This window comes from Xiphophorus hellerii, chromosome 4, assembly GCF_003331165.1.
Source record: "Xiphophorus hellerii strain 12219 chromosome 4, Xiphophorus_hellerii-4.1, whole genome shotgun sequence".
Classification (NCBI taxonomy): domain Eukaryota; kingdom Metazoa; phylum Chordata; class Actinopteri; order Cyprinodontiformes; family Poeciliidae; genus Xiphophorus; species Xiphophorus hellerii.
The window spans coordinates 730,703-749,411 of NC_045675.1; the positions used below are offsets into that span (position 1 = coordinate 730,703).

The 18,709-nt window shown below is 43.3% G+C and overlaps 1 protein-coding gene across 4 annotated transcripts; it reads right to left on the reverse strand.

Annotated features, from left to right (window-relative positions):
- Positions 1–392: 392 nt before the first annotated feature.
- LOC116719219 (CD82 antigen-like) lies at positions 393–18,120 on the reverse strand. 4 transcript variants are annotated; one of them, XM_032561699.1, is made up of 9 exons: positions 17,964–18,117; positions 9,061–9,133; positions 7,920–7,992; positions 4,217–4,338; positions 4,023–4,097; positions 3,063–3,161; positions 2,768–2,956; positions 2,560–2,643; positions 393–1,100 (listed from the first exon to the last, which is right to left on the reverse strand). In XM_032561699.1, the coding sequence occupies exons 2-9, from the start codon at positions 9,121–9,123 to the stop codon at positions 1,026–1,028; spliced, it is 780 nt and encodes a 259-aa protein (XP_032417590.1). In that variant the 5' UTR covers positions 9,124–9,133; positions 17,964–18,117; the 3' UTR covers positions 393–1,025. The 4 variants fall into 4 exon arrangements, with proteins under 4 accessions (XP_032417590.1, XP_032417589.1, XP_032417588.1 ...); XM_032561698.1 differs by lacking the exon at positions 393–1,100 and adding an exon at positions 1,491–1,908 and having other exon boundaries at positions 2,522–2,643; positions 17,953–18,120; XM_032561697.1 differs by lacking the exon at positions 393–1,100 and adding an exon at positions 1,495–1,908 and having other exon boundaries at positions 2,522–2,643; positions 17,964–18,119.
- Positions 18,121–18,709: the final 589 nt, after the last annotated feature.

An 18,709-nucleotide genomic window follows, 5' to 3' on the forward strand; every position in this document is an offset into this window, starting at 1 on the left:
AGTGAAATAATGAAACAGGGAGTATTTTGTCATCCACTGTTAGAAAATATTTAAAATCTATATTTTATTTTATGTGGACATTTATTTATTTGATTGAGTATGTATTAATTATTTATTAATAACAGTATTGCCTTATTTATCACTGAAACCCAGAAACCAACAAACGGATCAGAACCCAGTCCTGAAGGCGCCAAACGGGTCAGCGGCTCGGGTCCAGCGTTAGACCTGCAGGAAAACGTTCTGCTGTTTTTCTTCACCAGTGGAGTAAAAAGTTTGGCTTCAGTTGGTGAATCAAAGTAACATCAGCGTTAACTTCCTGTAGACAGTGAGGAGTCGTCCAGAACTAGAACCAGAACCACGCGCCAACCGGTAACACAATGAATCCTCCAACATAAAACTTTGTTCAGTTTATTGACAAAAACATAATAAATGATGTGAGTACTTTTTCCCTCCACAACGTTTTCATCCCACCAGTTATTACAAAGTTAATCCACTTTTAATTCAGACATTACAAAAACTTTAAAAAATACAGCGAGGCTCAAAGGTTTCTGTCAGCTCTCCACTAAATTCAGAGTTAAACTGGCTGTGAAGCTAAAGTAAAGTTTAAACTGGAAACCAGTATGTGTAGTACCACTAAACCCAGACAGTCAGGAGGAAAACTTGAATAATACAGTAAACCTGCTGGAGTTCATAGAAATAATCCTTTAAATTATATACAAAGTACTAAAAACATTTCACATGTCAGCTGGCGGGAGTAAAAACCAGCAGAGATCCAACTCCAACTGGGAGGACTGGGAAGAGCCGCTCGCTTTTTACTCCACCCATTCATCGAATTTCTAATTTCATTTTCATTTTCAGCATCGTTCGGATCCGAAAACTACAAACGTTTCTAAAGTGCTTAAAGGAAACTAGACAAAAGCAGAAGGAAAATCTGATAAAACAAAGAAAATACTCATTATTTAACATATGGACAGAAGTTCAGCAAATCCAGGCTGAAACTGGTTTGAACTCTTCCTCCCAGTTCCTCAGTACTTGGGCACTTTGCTGTAATCCTCCTGGAAGTTTCTGCACATGCAGACGGACAGAACCATCCCCAGCAGCTGCAGATCACAGAAACATCTGATTAAAACAGGAGCAGCTCCAGGATTCCTGTCCGTCCCTGAGCTGAGGCGTTCCTCAGGGAGCCGGACTCCTTTCTATCCTCCATTGCACAATAAACAGCCTTTTGTATTACAGTATAGAATATGTTTATGTAATTCATACTTCTAAAAGTTATTTCTAATTTTGGGTTTGAAGCTCTTTAGCGACGCTCGGCAGATAAAGAATGGAAATGAGTAATTCTAGTATTAATGACAACGTGTAATTAAGGTATAATTGTTGAAATGGTACGTATATATTTCTACGTATATATTTCAATTATGTAACTTTGAACCAAAGGATTACTTTAGACTATGAAAAAATAACATATAAATGATGAGGAATAAGTAATAATGATTACACATTGTCTGTTTTAATATATCAGTTATAGAAAACAATAATAAAACCTTTTTATTACACGACCTGGCTCTGAGTTACCATCATTTACTGAGTTAATCTGCTCATTGTGCACTTCCATGTAGTTCACCCTCGGACCACTAGATGGTATCAAAGCACTTCTAGAAGTATATGTAATAAGTGAGGAATATGCCTCAACCAACATTTGTAATAATGCTGCTAATTAGCTTAACTCTTTGATCATTTATGTTCCTAAAGTTTCCCTCCAACCACCGACACAGAACTTCAACATGTTCTACGGTCTTTGTTCTACGTTGTTTGCTCTTCGTTATTCGTTCTGCGATGTTCGTTCTGCGATGTTCGTTCTGCGATGTTCGTTCTGCGATGTTCGTTCTGCGATGTTCGTTCTGCGATGTTCGTTCGGCAATGTTTGTACTGCGATGTTTGTGGAGGCCAAGTTAATGAACAAAATATTCAGTTACTGTTAAAACTTATTTGTTTAATTAGTAATTCAATAAGTGCATTTGTTGAGGTTTAGGTATCATTATTATATTGCATGTAGCTAATTTCATAATGTTTTATTGTGAATAAGTGTTTAATTTTAAGTTTGTATGCTTTATAACTTAATTGGCCATTTTGCAATTTAGGTAAATGAGGTGTGCCGCGCAGAGAGCCTTAACGAAGGTGAGAGGAGAGCAGAGAGAAGGAAAGGGGCTGCAAGTAAAACTGACAGAGCCACACGGTTTTTCAACCGTAGTTTTGTTTTGTGGAGGTTTTTAGGAATTTGGTTGCTCTTGTAAAGGATGGCGCAAAAAACGGTGGAATAAATTTTTGTTTTACATCTTTACAACGGAGTGCTGTGGAAATTCTCATTTTCCTCTTCAAACACACGAGTAAAATCAGCGAAATTAACCTTTTGGCAAAACGATGTTTGTACTGCGTTGTTTGTTCTACGATGTTTGTTCTACGATGTTTGTTCTACGTTGTTTGTTCTACGATGTTCATTCTACGATGTTCGTTTGGCAATGTTTGTTCTGCGATGTTCTCAGGAAACACAAATCGTACCTCGATGAATGCCACCGCCACGCAGACCCCCAGCACCACGCCGATGTTGGTGAGCAGCCAGCTCTCCACGCTCTTAGAGCAACCCTGAGGAAGAAACCAGATGGGAATTCAGCCGGATAAACCGGATAAAACTGGATTCAACTGGAATTGAATTGAGCTGTGTTCGGCAGGACTGAACCGGACCGAACCGGGCGGCGTTCTTTCTCACCGTACTGTAAACGGGCCAGTCGGCCGTCTTGGACTTGCAGAGCCAACTGTTTTCCGGGTCGGACTCGGCCGGGTTCAGGTGGGTCATGGAGACGTTCTGACAGGAGCAGGGGAACAGAACCTCAGAACTGTTTTTGATCACCTGGTTCACCTTCCAGTCCTCATGGTCTGTCCAGCCGCAGCATTCCATCTGCAGGGAGGTCAAAGGTCATCAAAACAACAGCTAAAGGAACTTGTTTCTGTCCCGGATCGGTTTCCGATCCGAACAGAGCGAGGCTGCTTAGCGCTGAACTCACGTTCTTCTGGACGAAGCTCCAGGCCCGCTCCGTGCTCGTGTTATTGTCGGAGAAACCTTCCAGCACCTCGCCGATGACCTTTGACATCTCTTTGTGCAGCTGGAAGACGACAGGAAGTTAGAAAAGCCTGTTTGGTTCTGATGGCGATCCAGATTGGTTCGGATAAAAAACCAGCACATACATAAAATAAATCTGCTTTCTGTATGAGCTTAATATAAACAATTTCAATCTGTTTCCTTCATTCTTATTTTTATTTCTCATTAATTTTTAATGTATCGATTGGCTGAATAATAAAACTGCAAAATATTTTCACTTTATATTTCCTTTTTCTTATTTGGTAATTTTTCATTGAATTGTTTATTTCTATTTAAAATAAATGTTAAATATTTTGAACACATTTATTTTTTCTATTACATTTAATTATGCTTTTATTTACTATTTTACTTGCTGTTTATGTTTTTTTTTAAATAATTTTATTTACATATTGCTTTATTTATTTATTTTACAAAGTAATTAACATTTATTTTTTACCTGTTCAAAGGATAACTTTATGTGTTGCCTAATAAATATATTTTTCAAACATTTATTTATGCAGCACAAACTCATAATGTCGCCTGAAAGTATTTTAGAAAAAAAATACATTTAATCTAAACATAAAATAATAATTATTCATAAAAACAAAATTCACTGAAAATATTGGGAGAGAGAAAGACTAACATACAATATGTTTAAAAATTTTAAAATATGCAGCAGATTAAAATAAACGCCCCAGTTTGAACAGCAGGGGGCGCCAGAGCACCAGCTGCTGCCTCTCAGGTTGTCCTGTCATGTGATTACCAACCAGCCAATCAGAGAGCTTCCTGGGCTAACCACAAACTGAATGCTGAAGTCGACATTTCCTAGAAGAGAAACTGAAAACCTAGATACTAATATGACTGAAAAGGAAGTGACATCACTCACCTCTTCCTTCTGGAAGTAGATAAGAGAACCGGCAACGATCTGAGCGATGAGGATCAGGACCAGGCAGGTGAAGTACTGAGGAAGACAAGGAAGAGGCAAGTTAGGCAGGAATCCTGATCCGACCAAACAAAGTTATTCTGAAATAATCTGTCGGAGATCCAGAGGAAATAATCTGGATGAGTTCCAGGACTCACCAGGCCCAGAACACAGCGGATCTCGTAAATGGCTCCCACGCAGCCGACGAAGCCCATCAGCATGGAGAACGCACCGACTGCGACCAGGATGTAGCAGGCCACCTTCACAGACGTCACGTTATCTGAGGAGAAACGCCAGCAGTCGTTACTTACCACTTGCTTAATAAAGTTTATAGGGAAAAAAAAATTAAAAAATGAGAAGGTGAGGGGAGGAAATGGAGCTGCTAGATAAGCAAACCTCTAAATGAAGCAATCAATATTCTTTACATAAAGAATTCTTAGCCATCAAAAACCAAAACTTCAACATAATGTTGAACTTTACTCAACAGATGTTTTACCACCACAGCTGAAAACAGAACAGCTGGTTTGACCTTAGCAGGCCCCGCAGCTGGAGGAAGCGCTAACAGAAACCGTGGCTTGCTCTCTAAATAAAACAACGTAGTAAAAATAAACTCACGGTTTCTTAGACAGCTGTGACTTAAAGGTTTTTCCAGGCTCAGTCTCACTTCTGCTGGAGCCTTGTTGGTGATATCAGAAGTTTTTAAAAAGTATCACTTCAGCTTCACTGAATGTATTCTGGTAGCATTCAGGAACTGTCAGTTGTTTTTTACACTACATAGAAGAGGTTACATTTCAAACCATCTGTGGTTTTTAAAAGGTGAACCCAACTGGAAAAAGAAAAAATATTAAATGTCCAGTGTACCGAGTAAGGAACTTTGGGAACTAAACTAAAAGTGACTGAAAAACAAACCAAAAACCAAATCCTTGTCGATGTTACAGAATAAGATCCACATGATCAGATCTGGAACCACGTTTCGCACTGCATGATGGGAAAACCAGACATGTTGCTGCACCAGAATCAGTCCACAACATTTTATTTTCCTCCATTCTGAGCCAAATATTTTAATTCTTCCTAAATCTAAACAGCAGAATCAGGATCCTAAAATAGTTCGGATTGTAGTTTCTGTTATCAGGCCTGTGGGTCACTGTGGCCTGAACTACAGATGCAACAAACAAATCAGCCGGAAAACGGCAACTTTCAGTTTGATTGAAACTTTTTAAAAAATTTATTTGACAAACTAAAACAAACAAACAAAAAGAAAAACTTCTAATCACAGGAAGTGCTGCTGGGTTTGGAAGATCTGGATCCTTCCAGGAATTCACACAGAGAGCCATGTTTTAGTAGCGCTAGCAATGCTAAACGCTAATCTAAGTTGTGAAACAGTTTCAAATTCTGGTTCTGTTGCTTTAAAATATTAGCAGAATTTCTACTAATAGAAATAAAACCTGTATAATTATAAATAATACCAGCAAATATTTATTCTAAAATATTTAGCCAGCAAGGTAAATATTTAGCTTCACACTAAGCAGCTAGCTTCAACCTAAATGGCGAGCTTGTTAACTACATAAAACTAAACATTTAGCTTCAAACTGTGACATTTATAAATGAATTAATTCCTTTGTGGTATCTGTACCATTACACTCTGAAAAGTAAACCCTTATTGTTCTGTAAAAAGATAAACGACCCAAATCATTGCTGTTCATTTCAGGCGGTGAAACTTTACAGAGCGACTCTGAACTCGGACCTGAAATCGGCTTCCGTTCTTCTCCGTCTGACTCAGCGCCATCTTGGTTGAGTCTGGCTTATCACTGATTCGCTGCGGACGTCACTCCGACCCAACAACTGCTTCATGAAACGTCCCATTGAACATCAATACGTGTTATTTACGTTCAGGCACACAGCTGGGCAGCCCTGAGGGCGCGGCGCTGCTGCAGAGTGGGCCGAGTGTGCGGTGATGAGTAAGGCGGTGATGTGATGCATGCTGATGCTGGCCGCAGCAGAAAGGAGCCAGTGTGCGGCGGAGGACACCTGCTGAGCGGACAAACGTCCTCAGTGACGCCGGCGGCCCGGATCCCGCGCCGTTACACTCGCTCAGTGTTCGGCTCCGTCATTCTGCTTCACAGCCTTTATGTCCGCTGACACTGCGCGTCTCTTTCTCCTCATCCTCACCACGCTTCGCCTCTGGCTCACTGCGTCTCCATCACCACGTCACATAAACACTCAGCTCTTTACATCATCAACATTAAACCCGGTCAGATTTAAACGTCTTCTGCCTACTTTCCGCTGTCAGGCAGGCTCCACTGCGGTTATTCATGTCTGACCGCTGCTCTATCAGAATAGCATACAGAAAAAAAGCAGTGAGTACGCATGCCTGCGCATGCGCATTAAGAAGTCTGACAGCCAGAGGAGTTGTCAGTTCAGCATAGCGGACGGTTGTGACGAAAATAAGTCATTAAATTGTTTTCAATGATAACTAGATAGATATAAATGCATTGTTGTGGTTTCAAAGTGTATTTAAAGCAGAGTCTAGCTAAAGCTGCAGTCAGCTACAACACGCCGTATAAACTCATTTACCTACTAAACCGCTAAGTCAGGATGTCATACAGCTGTTAATAAAGTGTGTGACGATCTACGCCATGATTCTATGTAGCTGATTAAATGAGATCATATGCTGATGTGACAGGACACCGGCTTGGTTTGGAAACATTTTTCACCCTCATCATGAACCGTGGATCGAATGCTAGCTAGCGCTGGTTATTTTTGGTTGATTTAATGTTTTCATGATCTAAAATACGGTGGCCGACAGGTGTAAACGCGCAGCAAACATGCATGATGCAAACTCCAAAACACGCAAATACACAAAAAACAACTGCAACAGAGAAACTCTGCAAGCAGACAAAATGCTGTAAAAGAGGTTAAATTCAGACTAGAGCGTCTTCCTCTAAACCTGATGCTAATCTCTGATCATCATGATCGGCTGCTGCGGTTCTGACTGCGTCAAACCACCGCGTTTAGCAGACCAAACAGGAAGTCATGACGGCTGGTCGCCATTTCTTAGTTATCACACTGTAAAGTTTCAATCCTGGATATTAATCATGTCAGAGTTCTGACATCTGCTTCAATCCTGTGACATTATTCCATCTTTTAAAGATTAATTATACCCCAAATCAACTTTTTGTTGCAGATAAACTGTAAAATTGCTGCTTAAGGATTCTATTTTTATGTTTCTATGCAAATTGTGCTTTATTCATGTAAGTTTGTTTAATTCTGCAACATTTTGACCCCAAACCATCGTGGTGCTGCCCTCTTTGGGCTAAACCGTGATACTGCAGTTGAGTTTTCTTTTAGTTTACGACTCTCAGACTCATCTTACTCAGACACGCCCCCTAGTGGAGAGTCAGGGGGTGGAGTAGCAGCATTGCTAGCGTTTCTGTAGCCTGAGTTTCCTCTGAGTGACTGGTGCTTTAAAAACAAAAAACCCTCCAATAACAGAGAAAAAGCTGCTAGTCTCTCTTACATTCAGCGTCATTCTGGACTAAAGAATTTATAAACATCAAACCCAGAAGCAAAATAAAGCAGTTTAAAGGTTCATCTTCAGTTAAAATACATTTTATCTATGAGTCATATGATGCGTTTTATTTTGATAATCAGTGAAGTGGATAATCAGTTGTGGAGAATAAAGTCATTTAAGGTGAAGTCCAGTTTTGTGACCCGGTTATTCTGGTTTCACTGCAGTTATAATAAAATGGAAATACTGATTTCCTCATTTGTGGTTTAGTCAGACTAAATGTGGTTTAGTCAGAAAAACATTTGAAATGTTTGAGTTGGTCAGGATGACGGGAAGCCGGATGCAACACTTACTGATGACCACGGTGAAGCTCTCGTTGTCCAGGAGGAGCCAGAGTCCGAAGCCCAGGACGGCAACGCCGAGCAGCTGGAGAGCGACATGAGAACAGAAAAGAGTCACAGAACGGTCTGGGTCCGCCAAAATAAACGTCTACGCCAACAGAACAATGATTAGCTCAAAAGGTTAACCAATCTCTAACGTAACATTAAACGCTTTCATGTAAAAACTGCAACAGTTGCAGTTAAAATGAGCAGGAAAATTAGCCGCTACATCCAGCTAAATGCTAGCCGAGTCATGCTAACATTAGCTTTGGAAAGGAATCCAGCTTATTGATATTTCTTTAATAAATATGACAAGTATCAAACATGTATGAATAAAATGTGAAATTAGAAAAGATTTTGTTTGCCTGCTGTTAGCTTGTTTTAGCTAACGGTAAACTGCACTAGCTAAGCTAAACCTTTTAAGCTAGCACCACTCTTCTATCATGTTTCAGCTTGAGCTTTTCAGTTTTTAAAACCTTTATATAGAGGTGGTTTGTTTTCCAGATCATTAATTCATAACCAAATGTTGGTATTTCAGTTATAAGTTTCTTAACTTCAAATTGTTCCAATATGAGTCAGACAGCTGAAAAAATGTTTCCAGCAGAGCAAAGTCAGAATCAGAATCTAAATCATTTTCAAAACTATTAATACAAATAAATCAATATATTAGCATTAACTCCCTTCAGTTTAGTTTGTCAGTTTTAGACATTCATTTAACAATTAAATAAACCAACCACATTATACAAACAATTGAAAGTAATTGGATTTCTATTTTTTTTCTATTTTTCTACTTTTATTAATTAAGTGAAATGTCAGTTTGTAAAATAATCTGCAAACTTACAACGGCTCTTTAGCTAAAAATGATAAAAAATGAATAAAGAGAAAAACTGTGAAGTGGAAGAAAAATCATTCATGGTCCTCAGCAGTTTTATACAAATAATAATCTGAAAAGTGTGGAGCGCATTTCTATTCAGCTTTTTTATATTCATTTGACCGAGAAACGTCTCCAGCTCAGTCAGGTTGGATGGACAACATCTGAGAAAATCACGTTTTCAAGTTTAACTAAAGACTCAGATTTTTATAAGTAACTGAGTCAGGCAGCAGAAAAACTCACGAAGAAGATGAGGTTGAACAGGAACAGGAAGTACTTGCTGACGGTCAGGCATCCTTTCCCCATCGTGCTTTATCTGCAAACATGAGGCGGAGAAACAGAAATGAACAGAAAGCCAGGTGATTTATGGTGGAACTCATTAATATTCACGTTTCTGCAGCTGATTTATTTATGAGTTAAAGTCCGACCATCTCCCACCCCGAAATATTTCCTGCCTTCCTGCAGGAGATTCATCTGCAACTGTTCAGTCACTAAACCCGACTCAAACTGGGGAAACTGGAATCTGTCTGGGTGAAGATAAAGACGACCAGTTTGAGGAATACTGGAAACACTGGGAGGCCTGGGAGGAAATTACTACGATTACCTCCTGATATTTAATTTAAATAAAAGCAACATATTTCCATCTGCTGTATAAAAGAACCTTTTATTCTCCCTGAATAAACTTTCAGTTCAGTTATGACTGATATACACTGCTCAAAAAAATAAAGGGAACACTCAAATAACACATCCTAGATCTGAATGAAAGAAATATTCTCATTGAATACTTTGTTCTGTACAAAGTTGAATGTGCTGACAACAAAATCACACAAAAATCATCAATGGAGATCAAATTTATTAACCAATGGAGGCCTGGATTTGGAGCCACACACAAAATTAAAGTGAAATAACACTACACGCTGATCCAACTTTAATGTAATGTCCTTAAAACAAGTCAAAATGAGGCTCAGTATTGTGTGTGGCCTCCACGTGCCTGTATGACCTCCCTACAACGCCTGGGCATGCTCCTGATGAGGTGGCGGATGGTCTCCTGAGGGATCTCCTCCCAGACCTGGACTAAAGCATCCGCCAACTCCTGGACAGTCTGTGGTGCAACGTGACGTTGGTGGATGGAGCGAGACATGATGTCCCAGATGTGCTTAATCGGATTCAGGTCTGGTTAACGGGCTGGCCAGTCCATAGCTTCAATGCCTTCATCTTGCAGGAACTGCTGACACACTCCAGCCACATGAGGTCTAGCATTGTCCTGCATTAGGAGGAACCCAGGGCCAACCGCACCAGCATATGGTCTCACAAGGGGTCTGAGGATCTCATCTCGGTACCTAATGGCAGTCAGGCTACCTCTGGTGAGCACATGGAGGGCTGTGCGGCCCTCCAAAGAAATGCCACCCCACACCATTACTGACCCACTGCCAAACCGGTCATGCTGAAGGATGTTGCAGGCAGCAGACCGCTCTCCACGGCGTCTCCAGACTCTGTCACGTCTGTCACATGTGCTCAGTGTGAACCTGCTTTCATCTGTGAAGAGCACAAGGCGTCAGTGGCGAATTTGCCAATCCTGGTGTTCTCTGGCAAATGCCAAGCGTCCTGCACGGTGTTGGGCTGTGAGCACAACCCCCATCTGTGGACGTCGGGCCCTCATACCATCCTCATGGAGTCGGTTTCTAACCGTTTGTGCAGACACATGCACATTTGTGGCCTGCTGGAGGTCATTTTGCAGGGCTCTGGCAGTGCTCCTCCTGTTCCTTCTTGCACAAAGGCGGAGGTAGCGGTCCTGCTGCTGGGTTGTTGCCCTCCTACGGCCTCCTCCACGTCTCCTGGTGTACTGGCCTGTCTCCTGGTAGCGCCTCCAGCCTCTGGACACTACGCTGACAGACACAGCAAACCTTCTTGCCACAGCTCGCATTGATGTGCCATCCTGGATGACATTCCTTCAAATGTTCAAAAATTACACAACTGGAAATTATAAATTATATTTCAACAAAAATTTTACAGAGAAAAAATGAAGTTTTTACAGAAATAATTCAAATGTAGCCGAGAAGAACTGAAAAGCTAGAAATGAATTTTCCATTCCTGGAGAATCTGCCCAGCTTTTCTGAATGATCTCTCAAACTGTAGCGATCAGACAGAAATGTTCTTCATCTCCTGTTTAATGTTTAACGTCACAACTCTCTTTGATTTTAAAAACGTCAACTGAAAACCAGCAGCCCTACTGGTTGTAATGGAAACCAGCATGTAGCTGTACTGGTGGAAACCGGCTGCGACTCATTCAGATCGATCCGTTTAAAACAAGCCGCCACCGACCGACTCCTGACTGTGGAAAATCCAGCGTGACCTGAATGCATCACCAGGCTCTGCTGTCCGATAAATCCATGGCGATCAAAGCTCATAAATCTCTTATTTTCATCTGTTTTCTTCCTCTTCATGCGAGATGATGAAGAGCAGACGGCTTCGAGGCTCCCAGAGCTCCAGGTTCTGGTTCTGGTTCTGGTTGCAAACATGACAAAGTTTTTATGGTTAAAAATGAAGAAGTGCTTCTGAAATAAAGGCGGCGTTAAAAATAGAAGCAGCGTTTGTTCTGCAGCTGGGAGAGGGAAGCAGAACCGGTCCGGAGCGCCGCTGGGAACCCAGAAGGTTCTGGTTTACGAGCCGTTCTGGAATCCGGAGGGCGTTTAAAACGAAACCCAGCCGCAGAACAAAACCAGCCGATAAACTGGAGCTCTGAGGAACATGTCCCGGTCCTGACCCGGTTATGACCCAAATCACCCAGGCCCGGTTCTAACACAGTTCACAGGTTCTTGGGCAGAACCAGCAGTCGGCTCCTGCAGAACCACCAGCAGCCACTAGGTGAACCCAGTATGTCTCTAAAACTGCAGAATTTAGCATTCTTGTTGCCATGGAAACGTACAGCGTTCATACCAACCGGACCGGACTTTCTAAACAAACGGACTGGAGTTGGACTGAATGATGCAGCCTTAGAGAAGATTTTTGTTCTGCAAACCTGCAGAGAAGCTGTAGCTGTACCGTTCACATCAGATCCTGATCCAGATCCTGATCCTGATCTATATCCTGATCTTGATCTATATCCTGATCTAGATCTATATCCTGATCCAGATCCTGATACTAATCCAGATTTTGATCCGGATCTCGCAGTTTCAGTGATTCATTAACTTAGGAGAACATCTCCTTCCTGATCGGAGCTGCAAGTTGAAACAAGAAACACAGACGAGTTTGATCAACACTCCTTCATCTCCTCCTCCTCCTCTTCCTCCTCCTCCTCAGTACCAGGCACCGGACCCGCCCGGCTCGGTAACGCCACCCAGACAACAGCAGATAAACATCAGCCTTCATCTTCCTCGGTCTCGCCGCCCGTCATTGGGAGAGGAGAACCCGTTTGGTCAGAGGCACCAAGGTGATCCTTCATGATGAAACGGACCAACAGAACCAGAACCGCTTCACAAGCAGAACTAGAACAGCCAGCCTGTGTAGAACTGGACTTTTGTTTAACTTAAAATGTCTGTAAATATGAAGGTTTTTAGTTTCGCTTCACATTCTGGAAAAAAAATCTATTTTATTCCCTAAAAACTGCTGCTGACTTTAAGGAAATAAAATGTTTATTTTATTATTTAAAAAGGAAATTTAATTTTTTGTTTATTTGCATTTTTAATGTTTTTCTAATATGGTATAAAATAAACTTCAGTGATGAGAAATCTGCAGAACGAGACAATTTATCCGATTAATCATCAGGAAAAACTGATCACTAAAGAAAGAAAGAAATATTTTTCCAGACGAGATTTTTCTAGAACCAGTACTTTTTGATTTCAGTGCACACCGTCCTCCAACCCGCCTGGCACCAGAACCAGAACCATGTTTGGGTTTTTGCTCCTGGTTCTGATTCATCCTCAGGTCTGAGCCGCTCGGCGCCTTCTGGGTCGGATCGGCTTCCGGACCCGTCCTCACCTGGAGAACTTCCTGAACATCTGAACCGGAAGTGGTCAGAGTTCAGGGCTGCGTCACTGACTGCTGCAGCAGCAAGCGGTCCGTTTACAGTTCCCAGTACCGCTTCCCGGTACTGGGAATGAAACCAGTTCAGGAACAAAACTGAAACAGCTGGAAGCCAGAGGATGACCTCTGACCTCAGTCTGCTGCTGTCGTATCAACCTTCACACCACTCAGGTCTGAAAGGTTCTGGTCAGGTTTGCAGAACCAGAACCAAACGAGGGGAAGCAGCTTTCAGCTTCTAGGCACCACAAATCTGGAACAAACTTCTAGGAAACTGAAAAACAGCCGAAACCCTGAGCTCCTTTAAATCTGGACTGAAACCAGTTAGAAACCAGTTTGAGCCACTCAGATCGCTACGAGACGGAACAGAGATCAATATGTTTGGTGTATTGATTATTTTCCCGATATTTGTTTCTGGTTTCTCCATTGATGACTGCGTGACGTTTTTATGATGTAAAGCACTTTGAACCTCCCTGAGATCCGGTTCTGCGGCTCTGGGCCGGTTCTGTGGCCCAGGTCTGGTTCTGTGGCCCAGGTCCGGTTCTGCGGCTCAGGGCCGGTTCTGTGGCCCAGGTCCGGTTCTGCGGCTCAGGGCCGGTTCTGTGGCCCAGGTCCAGTTCTGTTGGACATAAAGCAGCTTTCATGCCGTCTTTCTGCACGGAAACAAAAGCGGAAACCCGATCCGCCGCCGCGGCGCTGCTCTGGGTGGGAAGCGGCGTTTTGTCACGGCGACGCTCTGACACCCGACACCCGGACGAAATCTGTCAGCAGGACCAGGAGCCCGGATACACCTGCTGGTTCTGACCCGAACATACTGGGAGAACTGGGACGAGTGGGAACGCTTCTTCTGTTAAATCCCAGAACCATCAAAATAAACCAGAATAATTATTAATCAGCAGAGACAAGTTAACTCAGAAGTTCTGGTTCTGGACTGTGGGAGGCAGTGGGAGAACCAGGCAGGATGACCCCAGGATGACCCCAGGCTGGGATTCAAACCCAGAACCTTCAATCAATCAATCAATCAATCAATCAAATGTTATTTATATAGCACATTTCAGCAGCAAGGCATTTCAAAATGCTTTACATCATATCAAACACAGAAACACAAAGTCATCCAGTTGGTTCTTGCTTTTGCATCCATTAAAGTTTTACTGGTTCCACTCCTACTGTGTTATATGGAACCAAATACCTACTGGTATTTTTATTCCCACTCACGCTCATAATCACACAGTTTAAACGATGTAAACAGCCTTTCAACGGGCTTCTGGCACCAGGCTCCGTAATTCGCTCTGGGAATCCGTCGTCAGTAACCTTCTTACTGCAAGGCTTTGGGCCCGAATCAGGAAGACTTAAATATCTCCATAAAACCTTTATGAAAACTAAAATAATGTTTAATGTGTTAAAGTGTCACCAATAGGGTCAGTAAGGTCACTAATAGGGTCAGTAAGGTCACCAATAGGGTCAGTAAGGTCACTAATAGGGTCAGTAAGGTCACCAATAGGGTCAGTAAGGTCACTAATAGGGTCAGTAAGGTCACTAATAGGGTCAGTAAGGTCACTAATAGGGCCGTTGGGTCCTATTAGTGACCTTACTGACCCTAACGGCCCTAATACTGTGATTGTGTGAACTTCCAAACCTGCTGCAGTAAGTAAAGTTTCAGAGTTTGACAAACTTCAGCTCTGATTGACAATTTAATGTTTTACGTAGAAATTTTACTTCTAGAGTGAAACAGTTCAGACTCTCTCCTGTCTGCCTTTAAACATTGAAGGTTTAAATGTGAAATAAATCAGAAACTGAATGTTTTTCTGTCTGAATGTCTGATCAAATATTAGTGCAGTTTATGGAGGAAGAGGGTGAGATCCCAGTACAGAAAGGAAAAACCAGTTTGATCAGAAAGGAGCGGCCGTGCTGGTTTCCATGGCGACAAGTCAGAGGGCCGCCCACAGAGCACAGAGCGATCCACAGGTTTGTCACACTACCTCGTCTCCATGGCGACAGCTGGAAGGTAATGATGTCATCATGTTTTCATTTCTGCGTCTGGCAGAAAAACCCGGCAGTTTTAAACTGGTCCAGTTTAAAACACTGTTCCAGAGCAGTTTCAGACTGGTTTCAGATCTGGTTTTTATGCTCCAGTTCACACTGCTCTGGGATGTGGATTGTTAAAGGTTTAGGACGCCGTTTTAAACCAGTTCCAGATCTGGTTTGAAATGTAGATTCAGACCGTTTTAATTGTGTGAATCTGGTTTTTCCCTGATTTTAGATCCAGTTTTAATGGATCAAAACCGTTAAAACGGTCTCAAACCGGTTTGGGTCTGAGTTGGTGGATGTTTGTCTGGTTGGTTCCGGCGTGGGAATCTGACCAGATTGAGACCCGGTTGTGGTTCTGGAGGTTTGGACTCCCTGATCTTTTCTCTGGACGTGAGGCAGAGGAGTGTTGAGCCTCTGCTCGTCTTCGTCGTGTGAAAAAGAGGTTGAAGCTCCATCCAGCCCGATTCCCTGCAGCGACATTGCTCGGAACCGGATGATCCGGTTTGGAGCCGGGAGCGCCTGAGGGCCGACCTGAGCGTGACTCAACAAGACCCAAACGTTCCGCTCCGGTCCGACCTCCAGCAGCCCAAACCTCATCAAGGTCACAGAGAAAAGTCGGATTTATCGACGGCCGCCGTGAAACTCTGACCCATATTCACCAGAACCCAGGGCCGGGGGCCGCGGGGGGCCTCAGGGGGCCCGGTCCGATCGAAACGCTGCACTGGGTCACCAATAAAAGATTGATCCGTCTGAGCCAGACTTTTTCCACCAGTGGCAGAACCATCAGAAGTTCTTCAGGATGAAGAAGTGAAAGGTCCGATCAGAACTTTCACTTTGTTGTTTCTGTTTTGTTTCTTTATTTTGGATTTAAAACGTTTTCCAGATCCAGTGTTAAAAGATTATTAGAGTTTATTTATTGTTGAGAAACAATAAATAATTAGTATTTTATTAGTTGGTCTGAGCAGCAGCATGAACTTCGTCTGGAGATTTTATATTTCTGAGTAAAACGACGATCAGAATTTTCTCATGTTAAATAAATCGGCAGACATTTTGTTTTCCGTTCTCGGGTTTGGACTCATTAATCTGAACGTTCAGAATCATTTCTGCCGTTTTTCAACGCGGCCGCATGCAGAAGTATTGATGGTTCTTCTTCTGGCCGGATCCGGTTCTGCTGCTTTCATTCTGAAGCAAAATGGAGGTTTGGACAGTTATTCCTGGGTTGCTATGACGACTCAACTCACACCTCAGGTCACATGACCAGAACATCAGAAAGCCACAGAGGAAACGCCAAAGCAACTGCTAGCAGGAAACCTGCACCAGACCCGGTTCCAGAACCCCCAGATCTGATTCCAGAACCTTCAGACCCGGTTTATGACCGGCTCCAGAACCTTCAGACCCAGCTCCAGGACTTTCAGACCCGGTTCTGTTGGTGTTACAGAGACTTCATATGATTTTGACTTGAGGAAACTTGTCCTGATAATTCATTCTCTGAACAGTTCCCATCCAGAACACAAAGTCCAAACTTCTGAGAGTCATCTTGGAGAACCACACTGTCCGGTCCGTTCTGGTCCGGTCACCGATTCTACGCCTCAACATGAAGCTGCATTACAACTTTAGGAGATTGGTAATCGATCGATACGTTAAACCAGGGGAGTCCAAAGTGGGTTCTGGAGGCCCGGCATGTTTGAGTCTCTCCCTGGTTTAAGGCACCTGGACCCAATGATGGATCATTAGAGGCTGAAGAACCTCGACCTGCTGAAAGGTTGTTACTGAAACCAGGCAGAGAATAAAACGTGCAGGATGCCGGGCCTCCAGAACCCACTTTGGACTCCCCTGTGTATCCATATTTAGCAGAACAGAGTCGGAATCGGTTCAAATGTTTTTCTTTACATGAATGTTGAAAAACAAAAACATCCAACAGAACCGAGTCGAAGCCCAGAGGAACCGGAAAGAACCAACAAACCAAGCCAGAGACCCGATATCACCGATTGATTCTGAAATATTCCGGGTCCAGTTTCATATCCAACACATTTACCAAGGAAAACATGAACCAGTAGCAGAAATCTGTGGAACCAGAACCAGAACCAGAACCACAGATTTTACCATCAGTCTAACGGTTGCTATGGCGATTCCCACCTTTTCCAAAGAGAAAATCAGCCTGGAACAAACAGCGACACAGGACACGGGTTCTTACAGAACTCGGTTCCTCTAAGAACCGGACCTGGACACAGGACACGGGTTCTTACAGAACTCGGTTCCTCTAAGAACCGGACCTGGACACAGGACACGGGTTCTTACAGAACTCGGTTCCTCTAAGAACCGGACCTGGACACGGGTTCTTACAGAACTCGGTTCCTCTAAGAACCGGACCTGGACACAGGACACGGGTTCTTACAGAACTCCAGGTCCAGTTCTTGGAGAACCGGACCTTCTGTAGGAACTATAGATCCTTCTACTGTGAAGGATCCTGGTCCAATTCTGGAACCGGGTCACTGAGTTCTGGTCCACAGAACCATCTCTGAACAGTTCAGATCCACAGAGTCCAGTTTCTGGTTCTGTTCTGGTTCTGAGTGAAGACAGAGGAGGGACTACTTTCTGTGGTGGAGGAATCCACATCATGACATGCTGGTGCTTCTAAAACTAAAATGGATCCGGGTTCGGGTTCAGGTTCTGGGAGGTCCAGAACATGGATTTAACTGATTTGGATCGGCGGAACCAGCAGAATGGATCAGAACGCATCTAAAATTCTGATCGGGACTCAACAGCTCCCAACCGAACTGGACCGAACCCGAACAACCAGAATCGGAAACCAGATCCGAACCGGTTCTGAGTTTCCAGTTCGGAACAAAGTCCTTTTGAATCGCCGGATTGGCTTCAGTTTCACTTTCCTCAGACTAACCTGAACTTTCAGGTGAAACTTCTTCAGTCAGAACCGAACCGAACCGAATCGACAGAAACGCAGTCAAACCCAGCAGAACCGAGCCTGCCCCCCGATCAATCCGAACCCGATCACCCGAGCAGCCGCGCACGCCTCGTGTTCACCATGGCAGACAGACGGAACCGGTCCGGGTTCGGGTCCAGACTTACTGGTCACTCACCTGTTGTTCCGGCGGCGGCGCGGAGAGAAGTGGGTTCTGTGCGGGTTCTGTGCTGGACTCTGCGGTTCGGACTCTCTGACCTGCGGGTCGAAGTGAACAACGAGGCGGCAGCGACTGTTGAGACCGAGAGAGGAGGCGGACTGGCGGGGAGGGAGGAACCCCTCCCCCCGGTGTGCTGCCACCCTGCGGCCGGCAGAGGAACTGCCGGATCAAGAAAACGAAGTCATTTCATATTTGATCAGCTGTTTACTGTGTAAAGTTTAATAATCAGAGGCTTTTTAAACGTTAAAGTTCAGAGGCGGTCCACAGAGGTGGCCACCAGGGGGGCCACGCCCTCACCAACTGAAGCCTCCAGGTCAACTGGAGAAACTATTAATTACTGACATATTTTTAAATAAATAATATTTCAATAAATAAATAAATATTTCTCGGTCGGACATTAGCCTGGGTCCTGGGGGTCTGGTGTTTTCTCTGACATCAAATCTCTCAACCGATTTTCTCTTTAAAGTTACCTTTCAAAAGTATTCATGCTGTTTTACATTTCTCTGTTTTTTTGTGTTTTTTGTTTTGTTTTTTACAAATAAAAATCAGAAAACGTGTGCTGCACATTTCTAGTCATGCATCAAAACTTCCTCTGAAGTCACTGAAGCTAACCAGAGCCCACAGGTTCTGGTTCTGACCTCAGACACTCTGTAACGAACCTCTAGCGTCATGGAGGAACCAGCAGTGGGTCAGAAGGTTCTGGT